At 35.0% G+C, this 22,154-nt stretch overlaps 1 protein-coding gene across 4 annotated transcripts in view; it reads left to right on the forward strand.

Annotated features, from left to right (window-relative positions):
• LOC6649114 (tyrosine-protein phosphatase non-receptor type 9) overlaps positions 1–19,745 on the forward strand; it is a 32,308-nt gene extending 12,563 nt beyond the window's left edge. For 2 of the 4 annotated variants that reach the window (XM_047011111.1, XM_023179124.2), the window contains exons 2-8: positions 3,084–3,479; positions 3,576–3,806; positions 17,569–18,530; positions 18,605–18,768; positions 18,831–19,060; positions 19,130–19,337; positions 19,403–19,745. In XM_047011111.1, the coding sequence (XP_046867067.1) occupies positions 3,084–3,479; positions 3,576–3,806; positions 17,569–18,530; positions 18,605–18,768; positions 18,831–19,060; positions 19,130–19,337; positions 19,403–19,629 (2,418 nt within the window). In that variant the 3' untranslated portion in view covers positions 19,630–19,745. Of the gene's footprint in view, positions 1–1,912; positions 1,967–3,083; positions 3,480–3,575; positions 3,807–9,089; positions 9,162–17,568; positions 18,531–18,604; positions 18,769–18,830; positions 19,061–19,129; positions 19,338–19,402 lie in introns of those variants that run through there. The other 2 variants (XM_023179125.1, XM_002070999.4) reach the window with 2 other exon arrangements.
• The last annotated feature ends 2,409 nt before the right edge of the window (positions 19,746–22,154 follow it).

Here is a 22,154-nt window from a genome sequence, read left to right on the forward strand (position 1 = left end):
AGAATATTCCTCTATTCCCCATATTATATTACATCATGTTTACTGATGTGTACGACGAGTGCAATTCCAGTGGCTTATTCTTCTGTTTATTTGGATACACAAATAAAGATGATGAACGTCATAATGTGTGCATGTGGGTGTGTGTGTGTGTGTGGAGATGCTGCTTTAATTCGTAGAAATATACACCGATGCCGCCGACTCACGAAATAACAACTAAAAATGGTGTGACGCATTTATACAAGGAAAAAGGTATCAGCTGTTGTAACCTGGTCCGCAATATGATGATGATGATGATGCTGAAGGTGATGATGATATGTGATAGTGGCTGGCACATTGGGTTGAAAGTTGAAAGATCAGAAGTTTCAACTTGGCTAATTACTATATTTCTGTATGTATAAAGAGAGAAGTAGAAGGTAAACATAGTTCATTTGCCTGACCCAGTTTGCTTTTTATTTCACTTCTTTAGTCAACTACCGTTTCAAATTGCAACATTAGTTGGCAATAACAGTCTATTGACTAGTATGTATGACATATGTATGTACTGAATCAGTGCCGGCAATTATAGAGGATAAATTGGTATTGCATAGTAATTTTGAACCATTTCCCTACCATCGAAGATCCGCCACAGTGGATTTTAACAACAGTTGGACCTCGCTTATTAGGGCTCCCATTAATCGGACCCACCCAGTTAAGTTTGTTGTCGCTTGTCTCGGTTAACCGTGACTACCTCTATTATCTAGGATAGCAAATGAAATTTGTTGTTTCCTAAATTCGGGGTTTCCCCGATTTGGTCAGCAATCAATAAATAAACACGCGAAATATTTGATTATGAATTGATTCAGGGATATGTGCTTATGAAATTTTAAGTAAGAAATACCTTTAGATTTTATTTCCACTTATCAGGATTTTCAATTTCTAACTGGTCCAACTGTATAACTTATTGTCTCTTGTTTTAATCACCTGGCGATTAGTCTTCTATGGATTTATAAGATTTTTGGCTTCTTTTCATATTTAACGTTAAAATAAATCTAAACGATCGTAATTTTTATCCATACTTAAATCACTGTTTACTTTTAATTAATATTTTTATAAATCCCAGGAATCCGAATTTGTTTGGTTTTTATTGTGAAGTCTCGTACTACGGTAAATATGGTAACACGTTAGTGGTTAGCGGCAGTTGGTGGTGACATATGGTAGTCCCTCATAATCTACTGCGACTACTAAGAGTTCTCTTCGTCATCAGCGTCGCCGTTGGCTACTCTCGCGCAGTGTCGCGCGCGTCTCGTATGACTCAAATAGTCGGTATGTGAACACATGGAGGAGCCGACGCCGCCGCCGCCGCTGCCGTCGCCAATGCCGCCGGTTCGAGCTGGCCAGGTCCCGAGCATTGAGCGAGAATATTGCCGCGAGGTGTTTTTGACTTGGTTTGCTGCTGCTTCTCAGAATTTGTCCAATAACCATCAGTTTTGTGTGCGAGTGTATGTGTTTTTTTCCTTCTTTCTTACGTTGTTTTACTCCCCCTCTTTTGCTCTCACTCTTACTCACTCTCTTTGTATGTTCTTCGGCTGGTTGCAGTTCAATACAGTTCGTTAACCATTGTCGCTGGACATCATCATCATCGTGTGAGAATGTGTGTGTGTGAGAGAGAGAGAGCGAAACTTCTCTATCAGCGGCGCCGTCCCCGTACACTACTACCACTTCGATCGATGTGCGAGACGATGTTACGGAGTTAGTTTCTGCCTGTCAGTCAGTCAGTGTTACACGAAGCTTTGAACGTATCGCGTGTCTCGCCAAAATATAAGTGCAGAAAATATCTATATGTATAGGAAATCTATTCTTATTTTTAGTAAATGATCCAAAAACGTTATTGAAAGGATTTTAAGTAAACCACACATAAAAAACTAAAAACAGAAAAAAACTGAAAAAAATGGTTGACTTGCATCAGCGTCGTCGCAATCTAGAGCAGGTGGGTTGTAATTGCCAAATAGAGCCACGCTACACCACCCACTCAAACAATCAAACCCCTCACCACCCAACCCACCCACCCATCCCCCATGCAGTTACTTGTTTTGCCCACATTTGAGTTTTGGGTGTACTTCATTGGAATCAATTAAATTGCAAAAATTTTCTCGATGAATGACTATTTTCCTGGAAAATTTACACCCACCCAAAAATTTAATATGAAAATTAAAAACTATAATTGTTAAAAGTTTAATTGTTTTCACATTAAACAGTAAAAATTATTTTTGGATTTTTATTACATTAATCAGAGAATAATTTTTTTTGAAATTACAAACGTATTAAAATCAAATTGAAATAAACAATTTTATAAATGTTAAATGTGGCTTAGCCCTTGTAAACGCCATCAGATGGGTCACCAATTGCTTTGGACCCAATTTTCAATCATTTAGATAGATGTTTAGACTTTCGTGAATTTTATCGGTTTTAGTTTCTAGGGAAATATGAAGAAAGCCACAAGTCATTAATAGTATTAGAACATGAGGACCTATTCTAAGAGTCACAACAACGGCTAGAGCCAACGATTAGAGCCATGATCATACTGTTGATATCGTGATTTGTATAAAATTTTGATAGCCTTTGTCAATGATAATAAAAATATATGAATCCAATATATTAGATGACAAAAGTGACACTTGAACTTAGTAGTTTTAGCCAAGACCCTGATTATGTGCGAGAAAGAGATAATGGTTTGCCAATCTATGTATGAAAGAAATTGAAGTACAATTTCATTAAAACACTTTAATTTCAATTAGTAATTGGTGCCATCAAGATAAGGAAGGCTAAATACCTACATACATATATATAATATAATTCATGAGAATCAAAAGCAATACCTCGCCATAAGATTGTACAATCGAGTTCTGTGAAAAAGAAAAAAAAAAAAAACAGCAGACCAGACAATTGGTTTGCACTTTTTTCCAAGTATCTTTATTCTAGATAGGAGTTTGTATCAAATAATATATTTAAATGGAAATTCATTTATAAATTTAATAGATTATTAAATAGTATATAGCGTATTCTCATTGATTCCTTACACCTTTATGCTTTTTTTTTTCACACAGGCTGTGAAACAATTCATTGATCTCTGTAACAATCTTGGAGCCAACTGCAGTAACAACACAACAACAACAACAGCATCAACACAAACACCAGCAACTGCAGCATCAGTCATATCAAGCATATCAGCGACATCGAACGCCTCTACAACAACACAAACAACAACAGCAGCAGCACCAATAGCCAACCAACAGTCAACAGCATTAACAACGCCCATCAGACGACACATCTCACATACGACAGCAGTTAAATTTTTATATGCCCGTAAATTTGATATACCAAGAGCCGTTTCGCTATACGAACAACATGAGCAAATCCGTCAGAAGGAATATCTATATAACATAGAACCGGATGTAGAGCCATTGCGCTCTGAACTTAAAACTGGCAAATTCACAATTTTGGTAAGGAAGAGTGAGAAGCGGGAGGGAGGGTGTGGTCCCTAAACATTAGTAATCTATGATTTGTTTTTGTTTTTGGGTGTATTTACTTACTTACAGCCGGCTCGCACATCCAGCGGTGCAGCAATTGCCCTATTCACCGCCAATCGTCACAGTCCATTGGGTGTCTCTCATACGACCACTTTGCAGGGCATTGTCTATCAATTGGATTGTGCTCTACAGGATACAGAGACACAGCGTGCCGGTTTAGTATTCGTTTACGATATGAGTGGCTCAAAATATTCCAATTTTGATTATGATTTGTCACAGAAGATACTCACATTGTTGAAGGTAAGTGAAAAGAACTTACTAATGGTAGTAAAAGTCATTAATTTTTAAATAGTATTCATAGATCGTTTGTTACCGAAATTTTGTATGGCATACTTTTAGGCATGCAGTTAATAGAAATTTTGAGAGACTTTGTGCGCGCTAATTTTGATCTTTTTGAACGGTTCTTCTTCTCTTCATCATGATTTACTATATAGCTATATATTTTCGACCTACTATAACCCAGAAAATCATCGTAGCGTAGACCTGGCAAATTAATAAGCACATTTTTCCCCCCTTAAATCGAATAAAATATGGAATGAATCTCTATTATTTTTTCCTATACACAGAGAAGACCCTTTAAGCTGAAAGCTTGTGTCATATTGTGCTTAATTTGGACTTTGTTGAATCCTAAACTGAATTAAATTGTAGTATCAGTAGGAATTGAGACTTTCGACCCAAAAATATATATTTTATGTGACTATGCAAGATTAGTGAATTTTTTTTTTATAAAATAAATCAACAAAATTAAACAACTACAAAGTAAAGCAGATAACAAGACCATTAGTAGACTTATTAAATAAATCAAATAGCGGTAGATTAAAAATGAATATAATTGTTAATAAAACGTTTTTTTTTCTACACCAAATTTCAAGGTTAATTTTCAGTTGAAAACAAACATGGGCATTGTTTAATTAAATGCATCTGTGTCATTCCCATTATCATTAAAAGTACCATCAAGTGGCTATATACGCCGTATATACTTAGTTTTGTCAAGGTATTTAATAATAATAATAATAATGAAACAATGTCTCTACTTGGCATGTCTCTGACTGTTTCGCCTCATTTCGGTATATGTATGTACATATATCATCTCAGTGGGAAGTCCGAGTCGTTTCACATCATAATCACTGAAGAGGCAAAATAGGCTCCCAGCAGCAGGCTCCCTTGCATTCCATCATCTGTCGTCCTCCATCCTGACGTATCCTACGAACCATCAACCCCAATTTTTTGGCGTGGGTTCGCGTAAGCTGTTAGCTGCCCACGCATTTGTCCGAAATTGCCTGAAACCTTTCAGGCAGGCTACCTTACATGGGTTCAATTCATTAAAGTAATTTTTTTTGGTTTTTATATTCATGTTTTAACAGATTTGCGTTTGGAATATATTATTATTAGTATTGTATACAAAAAGGGCTTAGGGGCTTATTTATTAAAAGAGACATCCCAGCCGGTCGGGTTGTAGTTTCTCACTGACTATCTATCTATCTTTGTTCCACTCTACCGCATAAACATATATACATTCATGTATATAAGAACACAGATTTACTTTATATGTATGTATATATGTGTGGTTATGCTTGTAAATATATATTTACTATTTCAAATTGCTCGAAAATCAAAACGCATACCAAAAACAAAATCAGCAGTGAAAACAAATTTGCGTGGGTGCCCTCTCTTAAGTAGAAAAAGACGCAATCATATGGCAGAGTAAGAAAATAATACGAAAAAAAAACCAAATCATTGAGAGCGCCATTCAATGTACTCTATTCCATGTGTATGTTTGTTTAAGTGGGATGAGGATGACGAATAATAGCCAGGGATAGAGTAAGACAGAGAGAGAGAGATAGATAGAGAGAGAGAGAGAGAGAGAGTGGAGAATAGAAAAGGTATGAATGAATGCACAGTGGAAAAGTATATACAGAATTCTCTGTTAGTTTAAAGAACATTATCAGCTATTTGGTGTTGAGAATAGGTCAGAATAGATTATGTTGAAGGAGACATTATAGCCAACTAGAATCGTGTACATATGTATTAATATGTTACATAATCTTCTGTTACATGGCCTATGCAGAGCTTTTAACTCATAAATCTAAAATAGAGAAACTACTTTTATGCAAAAATCGATCAAGGAGGGATCTTTTTTTTCTGCCATCTGCAATTGAGCAGATCAACCAGATTCAAATTTATCTGTCTATTTATCTAGAACTTTCCTTTTTCATCAAACAATATTATTTACTTTACTTTTATATTAAATTCCTACATATTTTAACAAAAGAATGTCAAATTAGTTATCATAAATATTTGCATTAACTTTTTGAAAAGTTCTTATACTTAACTTCAAAATTGCATTAGAATTTCAAATATTTATGATTAAAAGAATAACCATTTGTTAATTTTTATGGAAATGAAAGCAAAAGCAGAAACCAATTCTGTGTAAAATAGATTTATAGTTTTAATATTTTTTCTTTATAGTTTTACAGCATTTTCTTAAGTATTTTTTATGAATTCGATTCTCTAAATTCGAGAGAATCTTTACTACATATGATAATATCTTTTGCACCACTGTGCTAAGAAAGGTCTTCCACTCGTTTGTGCTCTTGGCACACACGGATATATTACCTGTCTCTCTCAGTCTAACTCTCTCTCTTTCTGTTGCTCTCTCTCCCACATGATGTTGTTGTAATGTTGCGTATGCGCAATATTTGTGCCATATTACGCATACGCAGCGTTTCATATTATCAATTTGATTTTTTGGAAATTGTGCTTCTGTATATTTCTGCTTGTGTTTTATTAATAATTTTGTGTGTGTGTGTTTTTTTTTTATCGTTTTCTTTACTGTTTTCTGTTGCTGTTGTTGTTTTCTTTCTGTTTGTAAAGTGAAATTGAATAACAAATATAAGAAGAAATAAAAACACCTGCATAAATGACACACTCTCGCTTTCGCTTGCTACTTGCTGCCTGCTTACCTTACACCGCTCTCTCTCTCTCTCTCTCTCTCTCTCTCTCTTCCACTTCCAATCTCAATTCTCTGTCGTTATCTCTTTCTCTTTCTGGGCTCGCTTACGCTCTTTCTCTCGCTGCTGTTGTTGTCTGTCTGTCAGTCTCTCCCACTCGGTTTTTTGTATACGCGCGCCGTCGCTTGTGGCTTGCGGCTTGATTAACTAATTCAGTTGACGTGTTCTAGTCGAACGTAATAGATTGAATTTACAATAAAAAGAAAGAAAACGATGACCATAAGGAAGGAAATAGCGTGAAAGAGAAGAAGTAAACGAAACGAAAACGTGCGTGTTGCTTGACGTAGGCCGGATGGATGGCTCAATGGGTTGGATGATACAATACCATACAATTTAGTTCCATGCACTTGCCGCCCCCTTCCCAAGAAAAAAGAAGAAAACAATTAAAAATTATGGCATAATTGCTTTATTTATAGTTTTAGTCAAAACTTTAGTTACAACAATAACAACAACAACAACAGCAACAACAACAACAGCAACAACAACAACACGGCATCGTATAGCAAACATTCTTGTGTTCATCCACTGCCTAGTTGGCTTAAATATTAAGTATACTAAAAGTTATATGGCGTCGTTTTTTTTTTTTTGTTTTCTATTTTTGTGTGTTATTTTTACAACGTGCTTTTGTTGTTTGTTTTCTAATTGTTGCTGCTGCCTGCTGTTGTTGTTGTTGTTGTTGTCTGACATTGACGCAAATGTTTCAGAGAGAGGTAGAGATAGACAGAGAGAGCAAGAGTGTGTTTGTGTGTTTGTGTGTGTGTTCGAGACTTTGTTGTTTGTTTATGAACTTAAAATGCAAATTCAAAATGATTTAAACAAAAATTCATGCTGTTCAATTGAATTTGATTTTTATGGGATTTCCGCAACTCTATTACAATATTCAATGGCATTGTAAGTGTCTGTAAGTGTGTGTGTGTGTGTAACAGAATAAGTATTTACCTTAACTAAAGTATTCTTACTTTGCAATTCCAAGAACTAGACATAGTTAAAGTCTCTTTATTAACCCTATCACTGGGGTGGCAACTCTAAAACACATACTTTCCTGCCGTTGCCATTTGCCATATACTTACATGTATATATGACAACTCTGGCCCACAACACTTTCCAGCTGTACAGACGCAGAAGGCAACCCTGGCCCGGTATATACCAACCTACTACTGCCCACACAAAATCAGACAGCTGCACGGCACGAAATGCAAATGCAACCGTGCAACTATGAACAACCCTCCATTCAGTTATAGCAATAGAGAGAAGAGTTCGAGTGAGAGTGAGAGAGGGAGAGCGCGATACAGACAGGGAGAACCAAAAAGCAACCCCTCTCCCCAAATTTACCGTTCTAGTTTCTTAGCCAGGGTTGTATCACAGTTAAATTCGTTCTCTTGCCCACTTTCTCTCTCACTCTCTCGCTCGCTCTCTCTGCCTTTTTGTGCCACTGTTATTGCCAGGGTGCCAAAGAGCGCTTGCGCCGAAAATACAGCGGTTTCTGTCCGCAAAAAAAAAAAAAAAAATAGAAACCCGAAAAAAAAATTGAACCAAAAAAAAATCAAGTCAGACGTAGTTCAGCTTGCCACAACGACGACGCCGCGCAACAAATAATTTAAATAAATAAATAAAACAAGCAAAAAGAACTTAAATTTCAAGATATTTAAATTCGAAAAGAACAAATTCGAGAACAAGAACACACAACATTTTTACAAGTGAAAACGGTAAACGAAGCAATTTGGAAACTACTGTGTTTTTTTTTTTGTTTTCATTTTGTTGTTTTTCCTTCTTTTTTTTTTAAGTGGAATTTTGCCAGCCAAATTGAAAATGTTGTGCGTATATATGTGAAAAGTGTGTGTGTGTGTGTGCAAGTGTGCTATATACATATGTGTGTATCTACTTAAGGTCTTTTTTATTTTTTTTAATTGTGTGTGTGTTGTTTCCCAGAGTTTGTTGAATGTTTTCTAAATCGTTTATCCGTAGAACACACAGTTGGCAAAAAACAGACAGAGAAGTAGAGAAAAAGTATCTACAAGTGCAAAGAAACGGAGAAAAACAGACGCGTCTCTGTCTCTGCCTCTGCTCCTGTCCCTGCCCCTGCCCTAAAGTCGAAGGCTTTTTCTAAACTAAAACAATAATTAAATGCAAAAGAAAAACAAGAAGCAAAAAACAAAAAAACAGCAACAAATAAAAAGTGCAAAATAGAAAAAACCAACCAAAGAAAGGTGGTCAACGGTTTTTTGTTGTGTGCATTATTTGTGTTCGTTCTTTCACCGATGATTATTTCGTTGTCGTTGTGCAATTGTGTAATGTGACAAATCAGTGACACGAAACAATGTTATAGAAACAATTGAAATTGCCTTGTATTTAGCATTTAATTGTGCGAAATTTCAGACAAGCAACAGCAACAACAACAAAAACAACTACAGAAGCATTACAACTAAAAATCAACCCAAATTACAATATATATACATAAATTGAGATACAACTACAACAACAATAATAATAATAACAACAACAAAAGCAGCAATATAACACAAGACCAACAAAAAATCCTCCATTACAACGCCAACGCAACGCAAAAAGCGGTCGCTCGATTCAGGTACATCTACATAAGTACATATATAATCCATATATATGTATATATATATATACATACATATATACCTGTTCAAAAGTAAATATATAGAACACAAACGTATGGACATTATATACATTGCTCGAAATAATGCGGAGGCGTGGTTGTTGAATGACGATACACTATGACAACTATATACATATATATCATCATCTTCATTATCATTATACGTAGTCTAGTGATGAATTTGTCTTTGAAATCAGATTAAAAGACACTAAGAATCAAATCCAATCAATGATATTGACAGTTCATTTCGAACTAAATCAATCGAATTCTCAGTTCATTTCGAACTAAATCAATCGTATTCTATATAGTGTGTAAATCTGTCAAGAATGAAAGAAATAACTCCCACCTAAAGTTTTCTTTTCTTTGTACAAGATTTCCTTTTTAAATATTCTATGAATAAAATGATTAATACCTACGATGGATAAAAAGATGTAGTTCGTGTTGAATGAATCATATGATTTGCAAAAATGATTGATCATCTATTTCATCTACACTTATTTGCATTTTGAGTGTGTGTGTGTGTGTGTTTCAAGTCGTCTCAGCCGAGTCACAGGTAAAAGAGAGCCTTGAAACAACCCACTTAAATGACGAATCGTATCTCTTTAACCAGTTTTTCCCAACACTTGAGTTAATAAGAAATTTGGGTCATCAATAATTGAATTAGTTAATCATTGTATGGTTAAGATTTGGTGAATATGTTCGACAATGTTGTTGGGCCTTTGTGTGCTTTACAACACTGAATTTTCTAGGTGTCAAAGTGAAAGGGATTCTACCAAGTTTAAAAAGTTTATGCCTTTTTTGCTTCATAGTCGTTTTACCAACACTGACTAGTCGTTAGTTCAAACTTCTGGTGATGGCAAATTCGAAAAACGAAACAATTTTAATGCCCAAATCATGGAATTATATGAATATGATATCAACTGACAGGTGGTTTCTGACTGACACTTTTTCTTTTCTCATTCTTCAGGCTTTTTTTTTTTGGTTTCTTTTTTTCTTGTTGTTGTTTTCGCTCTTTGCCAAAACAGTCTTAGTCTCACACCACACACACACACATGTTCTCCTCCTTCTCTCTTTCTTTCTGTTTCGCTGTTTCTCTAAGAAGCCAAAAACAACAATCAATAGTTCCAATAATAATAGAATTAACAACAACCACTGGCAATTAAGCCAAACACAGCTGTTTGGTTTGGTTTGTATTTCTTTCTTTTAGTTACCCTTTAGTTAAATAAGTTTATTAAAGATGTGAAAACATTTTGATCTCTAACCACATTTGGTTAGGGATTGGGTTAAGAAATCTGGAAAGAAATCTTAAATGTTGTCGAAGTTAAATTACCATAAAATGTTTCGTCAAGGGTATTTGGAAATCGGTCTCTTTAATATTTGATGCATGTAATTTGTTTTTTTTCTTTCGTTTTTGTATTTTGATTTATATACGGATGATTGTTATTATATTGAGCGACAGTAAGACGTTCGTTGGCTAGGTTCTAGACCTATTTATGTACTCTATAGATCCCCATATATATATATATATATATATATATATATATATATAGGATTTTGATGTATTGTGTACACATGTCGAGATACATACATACAAACAAAGCTAAAAAGCTAACAATTTGTCATATAGACGAACAAAGAAAGAGATATATAGAGAAAGAGAGAGAGAGATGGAAAGAAAGAAAGACTAATAATATCATAGGCAAGTTAATGGCCATAGAGGGCGACACATTTATCTCTCGTTTATACAGTTGAGCAAAAAAAAAAAAAAGATGCTCAATCACTTACTTTATGACAATCTCTCTCTATCAATTCCAATGAAATGTTACCTAAAATTGGCTTTAAAAATTAAATGATATGTGGGAAAACCCCATAATTATTATTTCGGAGAAATAATGCTGCCAGTTCTGTTTTTTTTTTATGACAATTGATTATCGGGACACACAATTGATTCAATTTACCGATTTCCGGCTACGGACTGAATACACACAACCAAAGATTGTATTGTATTGGGGGTATAACGAAACAGTAGATAGCTTTGATAATCAATTATCTAAATTCAAGTGAAATCAAGTCAAATGAAGGATTTAATAGCGCATTTTTTATTGATAATTTAGTCTTGGATTGTTACTTTAGGGTATTTTAAATGTCGATCTTTTACTTTATGTATATATTATTTATACAACATATACATATTTTGATTTGTGTTTCTATGTGGCTATGCTTTAGCGTGGTTCGTGGCTCATCTATCCCAGTTATTTGCTAGTTGTATGTGTTTTTTATCTGTCTGTATCCGTCCGTCCGTATGTACGTCCGTCTGTTTGTCTGTTTGTTGTGCGTGCCGCTTTTACCTTTTTTGGGTTATATGGCAAACGACGACAAATTCAACTTCATGCCCAAAATTGTCTACAAGCTTTAAACGCATTACCAATTTTGGCCATGGCTAATTTCACATATACATATTTATTTTCATTATACATATATTTTTATACATCTTTTGACTAAATGAGTAAATGAATAAATGAATGGATGGGATGCATGATGGCATAAAGAGGCAACCACCCACCCGTGTGTACCATGTGCTATAGCGTCTTATTTGCTTGTCATTGAATTTACTCAGGCCCAAAGATAACAAGCAGCCAACAAAATTTGCCTTAAAAAAAAACGCCATGTGTGTTTTAGGCGGAACGTATGTATGCATTCCAGATATCTAATAATAATAATGAGTAAGATAACAATTGATAACAATCCCGAAATCGGAATCATTTTTGTGCTTAATCAAATTATTTTCTAGCTTTTCATCTTTGAACTTTAGTTGCCAGGTTGCTAAAATTGAGTTGTTGTGCCCCTTTAGATAGGCTACAAATCATATCATAATAGATAGTTTGGAAGTTATTTCAATTGGGAATTGCTCAATTGATTCAATAAAGTGGAACTCACTGAAATTATTGTCTAATCTTGCAGTTAGTTGAATCATCCCTAACCTTTAGATGAGATTTCTGGCTCGTTACGAGACACTTCAAGAACAAAACAATTAGCCAAAAGAAAAGTAGGAAATTTCTGTGCCAAGGCACGTTGACTTGGCCACTTGAATGTCATCAAGATGGCCACTTGACAACTCCTAGCTAGAGAGTCTCCTGCAGCAGCTTCCCCGGTTTTATCTTTAGCTTCTTACTCCCACATTTTTCAACTCCTACTTCCATATCCAATTGTTCGTTCTAACAAATGCTGCCACTTGCCACTTGCTACCTCTGCCTCTCGCGCCTTCTCTCTCTCTCTCTCTCTCTCTCTCTCTCTCTCTATCTCACACTCTCTCCCTAACTTACCAATCCACCCACATTCATTGTGTGGGCGTTTCATTTGAAATTGGTTTTCATTTTCTTCTTTCATTGCTGCTTAGTCGATTGTTCATGCATTCAATCACTCAAAAAAAAAAAGCAAGCTTAGGTATTTACCTACGTATGTATGCCAATTCTGCAATTGTCATTTGACTTTTTGTTAATTATATTAACATACAGGCGAACGTATGCTAGTTAATATCGATTATTTTGCTTTGTTTTTAAGGTAAGGCGAGCAACAATCGATAATAATATAAGATTTTAATTGATTTTTGAGAATATTTAGGCCCATTCATGTTTCCAATTCCGTTTTATTTAGGCAGGAAATCAAATTTCAGACGATTTCTCGATTTTGTTTTCGAGTTAAATTAGTCGGTTTTAAAGTGATTGTCTTCGATTTGCTTTACACATTTTAAATATTGAAAATTGTCTACAAGAATTATTGCTAAGAACTTTAAGTGGGAGAGACTTAAAGTGAAATTGACCTATTCTCTGTCGGTTTACATATGAAAACGAATCGGAAACGAGAATACCCTTTACTATAATCGGATAACTATCGATTGTTATCGGGGCTGTTCTCGTTTCGGAAAGTTATTAATTATAAACGGGGCTGTTCTCGTTTTCTCTTCATTTTTATATGTTCCTCTGATGATGTAGTTGTTCTTCCAGTAGTTAATATTGAAATCGGATTAGGCATCTAAAGGTTTTTGAAGGGGTCTTTAAAGGGCATAAGTATAAGGTATTAAAAAGGTGTACAACGAGTGAAAGTAACATTTGGGGAAGAAATAATGATGCATTTCTAGGCACAATGGGGGGACAAGGATGCATGTGGAGGAAGTCAACAAAAAGAGTTGCTGATTGCTCCCCATGATGATGCAATCTCTCTCTCTCTCTCTCTCTCACTCCACAATCTCTTTCTCTGACCCTTTCATACAGGCTTAAAGGGAAATAAAAGAGGGCCAACACGAACAGCAGCAGCACTCAACAAACAATGAAATATGAAACCGGAATGTCGGCAAATATGGCCAAGGAAATTGAAAATATTGTCGCCAATTACACCCGCCAAGCGGGTAGCGGGGGATGGAGAAGGGGAAGGATCATAGACAAAAGGAAAAATTGCCTATAGAAAAAATGTTGCAAATTTTATTTAATTGTGAAAATTGATTCCGTTTCCAATTGGCCAGTAGTTTGGGTGTCTTTTGTCTTTTTGTCACATGACTTTTAATTAAGAAGCTTCAAAGTGCATTCTTACCAAAGGGCCTTAATCCTCCAGGCAGCACAGCTCGTTTACCTTATGATGGAGATGGTGGTGAAGGTGGTGGTGGGGGATTGTGGTTGGCTTAAGAAGAAAGGAAAAGGGTCAGCAGGAATGGACTAGAGGCCAATAAACTAAATGACGCTCTGACATGGATACGCGCAAACAAACAAAACGACGAGAAATGCAAGCTAAATGCCAGTCCAAAAAGGAAGCCAGCTAAGAAAAGAAGAAAAAAAAGAGAAATAAAGTCAAATCGAGAGTCAGAGGCGGCGGCAACAATGAAAAATCATAGAATAAATCAACTTTTATGTTATAAAATATATAACTAATTTTTTTCTATACAGTTATTAATGAGAAATTCCCATGCCCCATTAAGACTTTTAAACACTTCTTGTACATTTTCCTTTAGTTAGTTTTCCATCTACGTCCATGAAGGAAAATTGTTGCAGAGGGGAGGGGAGGGTATGAGGGTAATCGGTATTTGCAATCGCAAAAATGCGGCAATCGGGGAGGCAAAAGGAAAAAAAAAATGTATTTTTCAACATTTTCAACTGGGTGAAGGTTGTCTTTTGCTCTCGTCTTTATGTCTTCCTGTCCCTCTCTCTCTTTCTTTCTCCCTCTCTCATAGTGTGTGTGTGTTTTTCTCTATATTTACCTATATGTGTATTTCTCCAATGGCCACAGTTTAATTTCATTTTTTTTTTTGATTTTTCTTTCTTAACCCAATTTTTTCATATGGACCAAAATAATAGAAAATGCGCATTTTCTTTTTCTATGGACTTTTCTTGTCTCTTGCACTTGAAAGCAATTTAAACTATGTATATAAAAGGATATATGTATATATATATATATGTATATATAAGTTTGGCAATCACAAATTATATATTACATATATATTATAGGTGACATATTGAGTCAACGAAATCGTATAAAAATAATTTTTAATTTACTTACCCTTGAATATGTTTAAATAAATATACAAGTATATGATTTTTTTCAGTTATTATGAATAGATCTTAATACTTTTTTAATTAAAGTTAAAAATAGCAAGAAAAGCCCTTGTAAAAAAGTTTTCAATTTATCTTTAGATATTCGATTGCTATTATAATTGAAATGGTGTAAAACTGTTAAATAAAGTGCTAAAAATTGTAAAAAGGATCGATTAGATTAACCCACAATGACCAACATATTAGCTTTCGGTGTTTTTATGAGAGTTAGGAAATTAATTTTTATACATATTCACCGATTTAAAAGATAATGAATAGTTTTTTTTTTTTTAAGAATTATTGAAACATACATTTTTGGACAATCTTTTTCTTTTACGGCTAATTTCTAACCGATTTCAAAGTGTTATATATCACTAAATTGGCAAAAAATTTAGTTATTGGAACTTAATTCCAGATTGAAAGACATTATTCCGACTTGACCACATTAGAGCGTCATGAAAAATTTAATATGAAAAAATAACTTATAGTTGGCGTCATTAACATTTTAATTTATATTTAATGGCATTAACATGAGATATCTCTTTTAAAAATCATTTAAAATTTAATAAGGTAACACATTTTCAAAGTTAAGAGTTTTTCGGAATTTTGTAGAATTTTCTAAATTAATTTTTTGTGTCTACATTATCCTGAAGCTCTGAATGATCGGGGTCAGTAGCGCTTGCTAATGCTGCTATATGGCTAATCAGGCACTGATCTAACACAGTGGTTTAATGAATGTTTAAAATTTATAATGAAACTAGAAATAAAGCTAGAAAAGAAAAAAGTTTTCTAATATGTTATAAAAACTATAAGGTACGGTTCTCATCTCTTGATTGGTTCTTAGAAGCTTTTATGTTATTCAAAACTCTATAAATTTGGTAGGTTTATCTTCTAACAATTGGCTTTATTATTACTGATGGAAATAAAAAACACAATTTAGAGCAGGCTAAAAAGCCAGCAATTAAGTTAATATACTGTTGTTGCTTACCAAAATGAAATGCATTCTCTGCAGTAGAAATAACAAACAATTGCATATCCTTAAAGTTAATTTAGCATATTGAAATTCAAATGAAGATAAATATAGAAATAGAATATTTGCTTCCTAAAAATAATTGTTATTACGGGAAAAACAAATAATTCAAATTCATTCAAAGTTGTGTGCATAGTTGTGCGGTAAACCCACAGGTTAGGTGGGTGGGTGGTTGGCTAAGTGGGTGTCTCTCTCTCTCTCTCTCTCTCTCCTCTTTTCCTAGAAATTGCTGCACTTGCACGGCCTCAAATCTGAGAGTGGGCGGATTCAGTGTAGGAGTCAGCATTGGATAAAAATATATTTTTGTATTTTCCATGGAAATTTATACTTAATAAGTTGAAAGCCCACGGCATGTTTAAGATAAGCCAAGAATGTTTAAATGTGACTCTATAGATTGTGAGGGATTTAAAAAGATGAAAATGTTTTTGCACCACACACACTTAACAACGAATCATGGCACTTACAATCTGCTGGGTAGTTGGGGAAAGTGTTTCATTTTCTTTTTTTTATACATCGTTTTCAAAAGCCAAACTTCAAAAACATAGGTAACCATGTCCTATCGTTTCAAATATATCATACTTGCAGTCCTCGATGGATGAGTTGTTTAAATAGCCCAGTCAGGCCATCAGTTGATAGTTATACAACTATATCCCATACTGATAATAACAGTCTTGGTTATTAAATATGATAGGAAATATCTGTTGGTTGTATCCACAGCAAGTATTCCTAAGTTCAGTTCCTAACACAGTAGAAAGTAGACCATTCATCGTATTGTCCACGGTGTAATTGTTTTAAAAATCCAGTCCTGTTAATCATGCTACCATGACTATCTAAAGTTTAGACTCTAAACTGTAAGACTCTCCGCGCGGAGATATGTCGTTTTTCTAACGGCGGAGATATGTCGTTACCCCTTATTATTATTTAATTGTAAAAAAGAATTAATTCCAAGTTACAATGAGATTGTGAAGCCAGAGCAACAAAGGCCTTCAGGCTGGAGTTTTTATACAATTTTTATACAATTATTCTAAGATATTAATGTATTGATGATTTTTATAAAGTTTTGTATAGCCTTACAGGGGTTAGCCTCTGAGATAAGAATGTTAAGGGAGGGAGAATGCGTGGATTTGCTTATATTGATGATGTGTTGGCATTGGTAGGCAAGGTGCTGGATTGTGAGGTTGTTTCTATTGCAGTACGGGCAGATGGGTGGAGGTGTTTTGTTAGGTATGTATTCGTGTGTGAGTTTTGTAAGCTAGCATATAATTCCCAACTAGCTTAGACAAAGAAAGCCACCAATTACGCTGACAACATAGTCCATATTGAGAAAGGTTATAGATAGGTTACAGATCTTTGAATTGGAAACAAAGAACAACATTTTGGATTTTGTATTTGATGGACAAGGAATTAAAGGGCAACCTTTTCATGGACTGATATTGAAAGAATTGACAGACAAATATTTGATTCTAGACATTTGGTGACTGAATTACTGATGGCTTCAATTCATGAACGGATCTGGAATATATTTGTAGCCCTAGATTGCCCTAGATCCGTCTATGCCACAACTGAGACAGCATTGAAAATTACTTTACAATTCGAGTAATTCGTTTTCACTCAATTGTTCATGTTATTTATAAAGGAAATTCAATTTTATGCCATTTAACTTATAAGAAAAGAAGTGAGGGAGGGAGGGAGGTGAAATTTTAAAGTTATTCTTTTAATTAATTGATATTTTATTGTGTGTGTGTTATTTTTCCAGGGCGGTTATCCGGCTCGTCTGAAAAAGGTGTTAATTGTGACGGCGCCATTGTGGTTTAAGGCGCCATTCAAAATCCTGCGCCTATTTGTGCGCGAGAAGCTGCGAGAGCGGGTCTTTACCGTATCCGTGCCACAGTTGAGTTTGCACGTGCCGCGCAAGGCGCTGCCAGTTCATCTTGGTGGCACTCTTGAGATTGATCACGCTACATGGTTGCTCAATTGCCGCAAATCGATGACGAATCGTGAAGACGAACTGCTTGCCAATATTGTTGGAGTGGTGGGTGGTGGTGGCGGCGGTGGTGGCGGCAGTGGTGGAGCAACAATAACAAATGGCGGTGGTCCAACGGATGCTCCATCAGCAGCAGCAGCAGCAGCAACAACAACAGTAATTAGCGCTGTCCATCAATTGGGTGATAATAATACGACCGTGGTGACAGTTAGCAACGGTGTGCCAGAGAGTGGTGACAAGGAAGTGGCCAAAACAACAACAACAACAACAGAACCCAACGAAAATATCACAATCAACGGACTGAGTCCAAGTCATCGTCAAACCTCCATACCAGCAGCCACATCGACAACGCCAACGTCAACGACGACGACGACGACGACGGCGCCGGGGACAACGACGACGACGACAGCTGGTGGAGCTGTCGGTGATGTTGCCCCGGCAACGGCAGCAGGAACAACGGCGGTTCCAACCGGCGGCGGTGGTGGTGCTGGTGGTGCCGGTGCCAGTGGTGGGGCTGGTGCTAATGGTGGCGGCGGTGAATTCTGGTCGGAGAATCCGCCAAGCAGTGCCTCATCCGGTTTCAGTGATGATGACAGCCTGGCCGGACAGGAGGGTGATCCCAAGCCCATTGATCAAATTGTCCAAATGGTTAAGCAACGCGGTCGTCAGGGTCTTATAAAGGAATATGCGGATATAAGGAATCGGGCGCCCGAAGGCACATTTCTGCATGCGAGGTGAGACCAATCCGCCTCCCCCCACATTCCCCTCTCAATCTCAACTAAATCAACTTGCCCATAATCTTTTACAGAATGCGCAACAATTTGACCAAAAATCGTTACACCGATGTACTTTGCTATGATCACAGTCGTGTGGTCCTGGCACATGAGGATGAGGCCGATGAGGTATCCGATTATATAAATGCAAATTTCGTTGATGGATATAAACAAAAGAATGCATATATTTCAACTCAAGGTGAGTAAGAGAGAGAGAGAGAGAGATCCTTGACTGATTAATCCAATCATTTTCTATTTCAGGTCCACTACCAAAGACTTCCCATGACTTTTGGCGTATGATCTGGGAACAACATTGCTTAGTTATAGTTATGACCACACGCGTCATGGAACGCGGTCGTGTCAAATGCGGCCAATATTGGGAGCCGGCTGAAGATAGTTCCTTAGAGTTTGGAAATTACCATGTGCGAACAATTAGCGTTGAATGCAATGAGGATTACACAGTTGCCTCGTTAGAATTGAGAAACATTAAGGTAAGCGTAGAGTTCTTCTTCCCTCTCTCTCTGATCTCAGATTTCTCATATTTCATATTTCCATTTCAGACTGACGAAATTCGCAATGTCTCACATTGGCAATTCACAAGTTGGCCAGATTACGGTGTGCCCAGCTCAGCAATGGCCATGTTAAACTTTTTGCAAAAGGTGCGTGACATGCAGGCGCAATTGGTGCGCGGTCTGGGCGATACATGGGCGGGTCATCCGCGTGGTCCACCAATTGTAGTGCATTGCAGTGCAGGAATTGGGCGTACAGGTGAGTGTTGACTAACAATCACACCAAAAATAAATGAGATCACCTCCATGAATCTCTCTTAACAGGCACCTTCATCACACTGGACATATGCATATCGCGGCTGGAGGATGTGGGCACAGCGGATATACGCGGTACAGTGGAGAAGATACGGTCACAGCGCGCCTATTCCATACAAATGCCCGATCAGTACGTCTTCTGCCATTTGGCACTCATCGAGTATGCCTATTCCCGGGGCATGCTGCAAACTGTCGATCTGGCTGGCTTCGATGAGCGTGAACAGGACTCCGAGTAGATGGCATTCGATGGACTGCGGCAGAGAAAACACAAATTGTATACAGATTATCTTACGTTTATGTTTTACCATTACATACTATATAAATACTATAATATACTATATTATTATTATTATTTCTTTTCGTTTATCTACATATATATACAATTACTTTTTTTTTTTTTATTTAACTGAATTGAAAGTGTAATTTTTTTTTGTGTGTACCGGAAGGATGCCGAATGTTGTAGATGTTTCACCTCTTTTTTTTTTAAATTACCTACTATAATTATTATTATTATTATTATTATTACATACCAAGCTATAAATATGAAATAGCAAAAATTTATATATATTTAAATTAAATATAAAAAATTAAAACAAAAGAGAAATTAGTTAAAAGAAAGAGTAAACATGAAAAAACAAACAGCATTAGCAAAACTAAAAAAAAATTTAAAAAATAAAAAATCAAAAACACAAACAATAAATGAACAGCAAATACACTGCTGTATTGCTGTAAAACCAACAAGAAGAAGAGAAACCATTAATTAATTAACAACAAAGTTAACTAAATAAATGACCTAATTATTTATAATACAGCAAAAGAAAATTGTTTTATCCAGAGAGAGCAAGCAACGAAAACGAATGATGATGCTGAGTCGTCGGAAATGAAGTGCCAGCCAAGCCGCGCGCAAAACGATGATGAAGAGATTGGAATCGATGAGGAAGAGGATGAATATGGACAAAAAAAAACAAATCGTCAAAACCGTCCGGCAAACGGATATATAGAGAAATTGCAAACGAATATAGAACGAAACTAAAGCAAAACAAGAGAACAAAAACAATTGTAACAATTTTTTCAAATGCATTTCCTTTTGTTTTTCTCAAGTTTTTAGTTGATCAATTCTTTTTATATATATATATATATATATACACAAGAATATATATATATGCAACTTGCTGCAAATTTCCTACAATCAAACTAAAAAACAAAAACAAATTAAAGTGAAGTGAAGAAGTGAAAAGTTAATGCAATTAGTTACATATTTATATACTTATAGCATATGCCTAGATCTAAAGTATATATATATATACATATATGAAATATGATAAATTATACATTCTAAGCATTGTTTAAATGTTGTTGCATAACACACTTTCTCACACACAGATAAATAGATTGAAAAGTTGATTAAATCATTAAGATGCCGAAAGATATGAACTATTCCACAGACATTCCCAAAAACCAAAACACCCACCCACCCACTCCAGAAGCCCAAATAAACAACAACAAACTAACAAAAACAAAAAAACTGCAAAATCAAAGCAAATTAATAAAACGTACCAGCTGTTGATGGATGTCCTTAAAACAAAATTTATGTTAGAACAGAAACACAAAAAAAAAAAACAAAAAAATATTAAATGTACCAAAAATATAAAAAAAAAAACATACGTTTGTAGTAGGTAAATATTTTCACTAAACCAATTATGTATAAAACTAATGACAAAGAAATTAAATTGAAAACTAAATGCAAAGGTATATAAGGACATGCCCCAAGTAAATAAATATATATATACATATATATATGCCTTCTTTTCCAAAATGATTTTTCATATGACACACTTAAAACAAAAAAAAAAAATGAAACAACTAAAAAAAAAACCCAAAAAAAAAACAAATATGAAAAAATGAATATTTTGTATTACTTTTTTAAAAAAACAAAAATCAAATAAAAGAAAAAAAATTGAAAAACATATATATACTATATTTAGTTGTTGTGTGTAGCAAACCAAAAAAAAAAAAAACAAAAAAATGAAAACAGCTTTCCAACATTTGATTTATATTAATATGTATGTATGTGTGTGTACACATGTATGTATTTATATAGATCAATAAGAATGCATTTTTTCTTATGCGAAAGTCATTGAGTATTATAAATATATATATATAATAAATCTATATACATCTATCTATATATGTAGATATATATGGCATTTGTGGACAGAAACCAAAACCGAAACCGAAAACCTTTCATACCTAACTTAAATGCATATATTATTATATATACACAGTATTTGTGGTGCGAAAAGTATTTAGAAAAGTCAAACAAAATTAACAAAATCTTTGTTGGCCGCGCACACACAAACACTCACTTACACTCATACATACACACACACATTTGTATATCATTAGAATTGTAAAAGCTGTGATCAACAACAAACATGAAAAAAAAGACATACAAATTGAATGAAAGGTAAAAACAGAAGCCAACATTTTTTTTTTTTTTTTTTTTCTTTTAAAACCATATTTTGCTAGCAAATAATTGATTAAATGAAAGTCCATTCCAATTCAGAATCAAATCCATTCCGTTTATCGTAATTTAAAGTCCTTCTCTGTCTAGATTTTGTTACATATTTCAAATTTATGTGCACATTAGCTTATAAACTTGAAATCAATTTAACAGAGAAGCACAGTATTATATGGGCGACATTCGCTTCATTTTGGTATAATTCTCAACTAGTTTCAGCCAATTCTACTACTGACCTAA

The sequence above is a fragment of the Drosophila willistoni genome (assembly GCF_018902025.1).
Source record: "Drosophila willistoni isolate 14030-0811.24 chromosome XL unlocalized genomic scaffold, UCI_dwil_1.1 Seg141, whole genome shotgun sequence".
Taxonomy (NCBI): Eukaryota; Metazoa; Arthropoda; class Insecta; order Diptera; family Drosophilidae; genus Drosophila; species Drosophila willistoni.